We start from the raw sequence: 7571 nt of genomic DNA on the forward strand, positions 1-7571 counted from the left end.
AGGGGAACCGGGGGGGCTTTGCTGGAAGCCATAGACGGGTGGGCAGCACGCGCCGGGGGAGCGTACTGGTGATCCTCCGTGAGAAACCACCGTTGGGGTTTTCGGTGTAACACACAAAGTCGCCAAGTTGGAGAGGGATGGAGGGATGATGGCCAGAGAACGAATATAAATGTGTAAGTCTGCTGGCAAATCACAGACTTGATTATTAACCCGATTTCTACAGCTGCAGAGCTCCGAATCGACACACATCTTCCTGTGAGGAGGAAAGGCACTTTGAGCTACTGTCAGGGCTGCTTTGTTTCCAAATCAGCAGCATTTCGCCTCATTCTCTCTCCTCATTTGTCATCCCGCAGCCCAAGTCCCCAGCGAGCAGCTGGGTCAATGCTATCTGACAGCGCGATCCTACCAGCAGGCCAGGGGGTGACAGGAGAGGGACAGTGCTGGCGCTGCTCGGGGCTGCTCTCACTTGGAGACGTCCCTGCCCAAGGGGCTGCAGCCCCCCCAGGTCCTCCTCTTGCACAGATCGAATTGTTCACACCACGGCCCAGCACACTAGCCTTAAATGAAACTTCTAAAACACTTAAAACGCTCGTTGCACTTTTCCGGGTGCTCACCATGGCGCAGACAACGCATGCACAGAAGCAAAGAGGCAACATGTCTTCAGGTGGTCATTTATTGTCAGAAAGCGGCTGCGTCAGCCTCAACGTGCCACTTACACGGGTGTCCCCTCACACTGCGCCTCTTTCTCCTTGGCAGCTCTCGCTCTTGCTCTCTCTCGCCACTCTGCTCTCTGCTTTAGCCTCTCTGAGGCTTTCAGCTTCCGCACCTCCTGAAAAACCTGCAGGAGGAGCATGAGGAGGTGAGAGAAGGGGAGAGACAAAGCTTCCTGCTGCTGAGCAGAGCCGCTCCACCACTACTGCCTGCTGCAGCACGGAGCCGAGCTCCTGTAGCAGAGGCCAGGAGACATGCCGTGCAGCAAGATCAACTCCCTCCCGTGTGCCTCCTCCACGACTCTAGCCAGCCCTGCTTTCAGGGTATGATTCGGAGGTATTCTGTTCTAGCTACCCAGTTTTTTGGTTATAATTTCACTGGACTGAAGTTTAGTATTTACAGACTGAAGTCACATCCAGCTTTTTGATTCTGCTCAGTTATAGCGAGAGATATTGCACACCAATGTATTTTGAGCAAGTTAAAGTAGACAGTGGGTGTATCCACATTTCTGTTCCAAAGCTACCATCAAATATAATTGTCTCACATATTAGTTCCCATACCAGGCTTTGAAAAAAAGCTCGTTTGAATCATACCTTTCTGAGCAAACTAGTAGCACAATCTGAAGTTCTCAAGCGCAGCACATGCCTCACTGCCCACTACATAACTGTCTTTCATGGAGCTCTTTGCCGAGCTTGTGCATTTCTCTACAGACATTATCACTGTCTTGAATCATCAGAGTCAAAGCACGGATTAAAAGGACTTACTATCAGTCTTTTCTAACTGTCTTAATTGTCTCTAACTAACTGTCTAAATTGAAAAAAGGGAATTTTTCCTACTCCAGCTATGTGCCCCTCTCCAGACTGCTCCATACCTTGAGACAGAAAGCCTTCTTCACAACCCAGCGCTTGGTGACCCTTCTGGAGTAGGGAGGGGGTAGGGTGTACTGGATATTCAGCTGCTTGCAGGTGTTTTCAAAGGTATCATAGCGGACACGGCGAAGATATGCCAGTAGTTTCTTCCGGCGATCCATATCCATCAGCATGCGACGGCGGTTACTTTTATCCTGCAAAGGACTTAACATTCACTAGATTGCAGACAGATTATACTTCCATTCCAATAAATTACTTAGAATAGACTAGATTATGGCTGAAAGGAAACAATCAGGTTAAGGACAGTATCTTAGAACAATTTTTCTTGGCAGATACTGCAAGCACATTAGGTCACTACAAGGAGATCTGAGAAGACTTAATTTACTTTTCACTGAAATTGCTTTCTTCATTCTGTGTCTGCACCTTCCTCCCCCAACCCTGAAGGCTGTTTTCAACTTGTATGCAGTTTCAGGCAGTGGCAAAAGCTGCATTGGCTTGGAGGCAAAGGCTGTAGGGAAGGTCTACTGGCTAAAAACTCTGCTTCCCCTGAAATGTATTATTCTAGAAATAACACAGAAGCATTTACCTTTGTTTTTCCAGAAATTAAATGTGAAAATAAAATGTGACTTGGCTCTATCTGACCGTTTGGGTTGTTCTTTGAAAGAGAATATGCGTAGCTCAAGCCATGCCATTCAGGGCAATCCCTCATGGGAGAAATTCCCTATCCTGTACAAGCAATTTGCGTAAAAAGCAGGTTTCATCCAAGTAATTTCAAAAGGTCTCTACTGCTGAAACATTTGGTACAACTTCTGACTTCTTATAAAAACTGAATTCTATTCTGTTTTACCATTCAAACTTTTATGATTAACAAATAATTATGCACTTTTTTTTCAAATGCAGTTGATGAATCCACTTCCCACCTTTTGCACTATATAGTCTTTAATAGATATTGTTCATAAATTCATAGTTCTGATGTTTCGAATTTGGGCTCTGAAGCCAGGTAGCTTTAGGTAGGAAAGTGATCATTATGACATTAACACAGTCCTGCCTGCTAAGCATTTTCATCGGCAGAACAAAGAGAGAATACAGCTGCTGAAGTGATAACAGTAATTACATTGAAAACTAAGCAGTGAAGCCACATCTGCAGCAAGGATAAATTTAGTTAACCTCCATTCAAAGGTATCTGCTCAGCCATTTCCACCAATCCTGTAACAAAAAAGAACACGCTCCATATTTCAGTTGGTGAGAACGCAGCTGTGACTGAGCTAGAAGTTTCCCAGACTGGCACCAGGGGACAGTTATAACTATTTTATAAACCTTCTTAGGAAAGCCATAATCCCCAGAATTAAAATCCTTTTGTTCTAAACTGAGAAAACAACACGAGCAGCTGCTGTCTCAGACGTGTGGGCTCCGATTACTGATAGTTACCTTGGGATGCCTCTGAAGATGTTCCTCATAAGTCCGTATCTTGGCAGTCAACACAGCAACTATAAAGAACAGAAAGAGGAAGCTGAGTGAGAGCGGCAGCTTTCCAGGGTATCATTTGCATTCCCGTCAAATTGCCAGTTGAGGACTGCTGTTCTTATGGGTACCCACTGCACCACAGCAAATATTACTGCATAGCCCTCTGAACGAGTGCAAAACAAACCACAAAACACAACCTACATAACCCGAGTCAGAACTATTGCTGTTATGAAGCTGTTTAATTAGAGGTTAAAATTGTAATAACAGATCATATGAATTTATCTGTAAAATGCCTCTTGCACTCACTTAATTACTGGTGACTTGACATTCATTTCACCACTCATTTCACTTCACTTGCTTTAAGCTTTGGAGGACCAGACAAAATTAAGAGTTTTCTTCTAAGAGCAGCAGCCTGCTCTTTGTGATTTCAGGCTTTGGAGAAAGCTGCTGAGAAACTGAAGGCCTTTATTAATGATAAAGGAGTGCATCGTGGTCAATGGCAGCATGGCCTTCATCCTGCACTGTCCCTACACTGTGCTTCAGCCAGAGCTCTCTGATGCAGAGGGAAATTTGGGTTCCATGGCTAAATCTAGTTCATTCTGGTAATGAATGCAGTGCAATGCTTCATGTCATATAAGCACTTCAAGCAGAACAGTGCATGTGCTGACTTTGGAGGGCGGATATGGAGTAGGAATTTGGAAAGCACCCTAGCGGACATCTGCCAGTAAGTGCATGCGCTGCCTCTGCAGCGTTCCCAAACCCTGAACAGGTCCTCCAGGGCACACTGCAGGCTACCTGCCTCTCGGGTGCTCTTCTGAAGGAGCTTCTCCTAACCGATACAGGAAACTTGAAGTGCTGGGGTGGCAATAGCTGAATAAAAGCAGAGGTGTATAATCTGCCAACAATGTCCTTCTACTTTTTAACTTACCTTGCACCTCAAAGGAGCCATTGTCGTTGGGAGACCTCCTGACCTTCTCCACCAGCTGCTGTGTCTTTATTTTCATCTTCTCCTTCTGCAGATAACAGAAAAGAGCTTGTCGCTTTCTCAGGGACACTAAAGGTCTGAGACACCCCAACTTTCTTCCCAAATGCTCAGATAAAGGCTTTGTAATTAATAGCTTTACTCAGTATCCATCATAAAATGTGTAAAAAGCGCTGCAACAAAGGAGCTGCTCCTTGCAGGACAGTGCTCAGAGTACAGCAGTGAAGAAGCACAAAAAGATCTCAGCAGAGCAGAGCAGAGCATCGCCACTGTTCTAACCGAGAGTCCAGGCACATCCTTCTTCCCAAGATGGTGTTGGGTGTTGAAGGGTGAAGAAGGGTGTTAAGAGGCCCTGCTGCTCTCGGGAATGGAAGAGAGAACTGAAGCTGATCTCACATGGCACCAGCCTTTACTTTTCGCATCTTTTTAAGCTCAAGTGGTAAGCAGCAAGAAATGGCAAGATCTTTCTGCTACCTTACGATTTGCTGACTTCATTTTCTGGGCATACAAAAAGTACAAGTAATTTGAAGAACATCTGCTGTCCAGTGTACTATTTTCTGGAACGCAGGCCAACCATCAACAGTAACATAACACAGCTCACCTCCCCTGTGATTGCCTAATATTCTCTCATTTTAGTATGCAATTATTATCATAAAGATGACTGCATGATAAATTTTAAGAGCATACAAGACTTATCACTCTCATGTATTTCATAGCCTTAGATTTGCAGTTACCGAGCAACACTTAAAAATAAAGTAAGTGAAGGGTATTTAACAATATAGACGTCTTACACAAATGTGCTCACTAAATCCTCTAGTTTTTTATGCAAGTAGAATGAAACTAACCTGGCTTGCCATTTCCAGTGACAACAGTCTTCTCACTACATCGTCAACACTGCAAAGAGATTGCAGATTAGTTTATAAACTAGAAATTAAGTATATTTAACAACAGAAATGAGGTTAGGTTTTCAGAACATATTAACTTTTCTCAACTTTTATTCCACAAGTTTACAGCAACTCTCCTCCTCTCCCAAACCTGTCAGCCGTACACCGTTTCTTGCATTCTTAAGGAAAATTATGGCTGCGATTGCAGAAGCATCGAGTAGTTTTGCTGCTGTGGGAAGCACAGTTCAAGTCTTATCAATTCCAAAAACATTACCTGCAAACTGGGTGCTGAAGATTAACCCCCAGGTAAGCGTGCAAGGACAAAAGAATTAATTTTAAGACTGGCTCCTTCAAAGATCTGTGAAAGTCTCAATTGCACCACTGGGGGCTCTCCATGCACCACACATGAGCAGTTCTGGAATCAGAACATAAAACCGATAAACTCCAGGTCCAAATTTCAGAAGCAGACATTCATTTTGAGTTGTTTAACTACACAGTATCTAGCACCTGAGTTCAAGACAGGCATAGATTGTTTCTTTGAAGGTTATTTCTAGTATTTCAAGATTATTTCTTTTTTCTATGGACTATGAAGTCCACAGAAGATGTGAGCAACCAACACTTAAATCTTAATCTTACATTCAGTAAACAAAAACCTTACATATCCCTAATCAGTGGCTGCTTTTGCAAATTTGACTTTCAAAAGGACTTTGCAATTTTTGTGCTAAACTGCATACCAGTGATCACAACATTCATTAATTACCAAACAGGTGACAGCTTCTGCATATTTCGGTTGTGTGCATCTAAGATACAAATGTCTGAAGAGAACGGTCGCTCCCTTTCCCTGTATCATACCTATTTATTATTGGGACATTGGCATAATCTTTCTTCAACATTGTGGGAGGAAGATCATCCAAATGGCTGGGGATGTCTACAAAGAGAAGATTAACATTTGAGGAAGAGCAGTACAAAGTCAGAGCTTGGAACATGCTTGCAAATTAGATCAGAGGAAACAAGCTGCAAAGAAAACAGACTGCATGCTCCATATAAGAAGGAAGAATTTCAGAGAACAAGCTGAAGTGCCAGGAATTGAGTGACTAAAATTGGGTCCAGTCTCTCACCTTCAGCACTCTGGATTTACAACATGGTGTATCGCCCGCTGAGATCAGTGGGCTAAAGTGCTGCAGACAATTGCTAATTTCCCACATGCTCATGAGCGGCTGAATTTTCTAAGTAACTTTTGAGCTTGCAAGGAACTATTTCTAGAAGCACAGAACCACAAAAAGGTTTACAAAAGGACCTTATGAAGTTTCTAGTCCAATCTCCCCCTTAAAGTGGGACTGTCACCATTTCTTTGTCTATCAAAGCCTCGAAAATCTCCAAGGATGGAGATTCCAGAGCCCCCCTGTGAAGCTGCACTGCCTTCCCAGGGAATCCTTTTTCCTTTTGTGTCCAGCCAAAACATCTCTGAGCTGCTATTTGGGACCACTGCCCCTCATTATACCGTTTGGCACTACCAAGAGTCTGGCTCCCCCACCCTTGTGATTACCCATCAAGAAGTTGCAGGATTACAGAATTCTGCAACGGGGATCATATTTCCTCTCTCTCTTCTAAAGTCACAAAGCTCATCACGAAAGTGAAAACCACTAATGTCTCCAAATACCCTCTCTTCCTGCAGCATTAGGGTACAACTCTGATAATATCAACAGTAAAACATTTTGCCACTTCATCCCATTCATCCTGACATACCTTTCCTCTTTCTTCTCACAGGTCTGGCGTAACATCTGGCTGTCTGAATAAAGGGACTGCAAACTTGATGGAAGGAAACAAAGATTTGTCAGACTTGTGTGCACTTTTTTACCTATGTACACATTAAATATTGCCCGGTCTGTACTAGAAAACTGGTCAGAGTACTTAAGACTCCAAGGTGATCAGTGGCCAGCCAGGTCTTTTGTCCTAAAAGAGTATGGAACAGTTCAGTGTGCTTCTCACACACATGCTGAAACAAATGGGCGAAGCTGTGCTGCTTCAGGGTGACCTGAACACAAATGGTGAGAAGAACAGAGCAGCAGGAAGAGATTACAGACACTGAGCAGAGCATACAAGGGCTCCTCAGCCAAACTGTGTTCATTTGAAGGGTTTAAACTGATGAACTAATTCAAGTAATTGCATGTGTGAGCTATACGGGCAGCGCAGAAGTGACAAGACCTAGGCACAACCTTTGACCACCACGGCTTTGTACAGATGAGAACATTCAGCAGCAGCCTGAATTGAGCTGTTCTTTGACCTTTCAAGAACAAATTCTTCCAACTGCTCTTTCAAGGCCCCTGCTACGGGAACCAATATCTGCTTCAGGTTATTTACGTGTGCCTCCAATGTGTTTTCAAGTACAGACTTTGCCCGTCCACGTACCTGCCTGCAAACGAAACTGGCCGAGAAGCACGTGAGCTCAGCTCAGGATCTGTTAGGGCTGCCGGCACAGGCGGTGAGAGCAGGGTGCCGCACACCCTCCCATGCTTACGGTGGGGGAACAGCATATGCAGAAGCCACGCCAGGGCTCTAGCCCGCGCCTCGGCCCAGCTCACGGCGGCTTTGCCGGAGACCTCCGGCCTCGGAGCTGCCCCAGCAGGTCCCCGCCATGCAGGGGCAGGGGCAGCGGGCAGC

The 7571-nt window shown here is 44.7% G+C and overlaps 1 protein-coding gene across 1 annotated transcript in view; it reads right to left on the reverse strand.

Moving 5' to 3' along the window:
- Positions 1–712: 712 nt before the first annotated feature.
- LOC104281820 (granulocyte colony-stimulating factor receptor-like) overlaps positions 713–7571 on the reverse strand; it is a 187944-nt gene continuing 181085 nt past the window's right edge. Inside the window, exons 15-22 of the mRNA XM_009879869.1 lie at positions 7320–7323; positions 6657–6719; positions 5763–5838; positions 4872–4920; positions 3973–4057; positions 3009–3067; positions 1583–1774; positions 713–838 (exon numbers count right to left, since the gene is read on the reverse strand). Of these exons, the coding sequence (XP_009878171.1) occupies positions 713–838; positions 1583–1774; positions 3009–3067; positions 3973–4057; positions 4872–4920; positions 5763–5838; positions 6657–6719; positions 7320–7323 (654 nt within the window). The remainder of the gene's footprint in view (positions 839–1582; positions 1775–3008; positions 3068–3972; positions 4058–4871; positions 4921–5762; positions 5839–6656; positions 6720–7319; positions 7324–7571) is intronic.

Source organism: Charadrius vociferus, unplaced genomic scaffold (genome assembly GCF_000708025.1).
Source record: "Charadrius vociferus isolate BGI_N301 unplaced genomic scaffold, ASM70802v2 scaffold562, whole genome shotgun sequence".
NCBI classification, from domain to species: Eukaryota; Metazoa; Chordata; class Aves; order Charadriiformes; family Charadriidae; genus Charadrius; species Charadrius vociferus.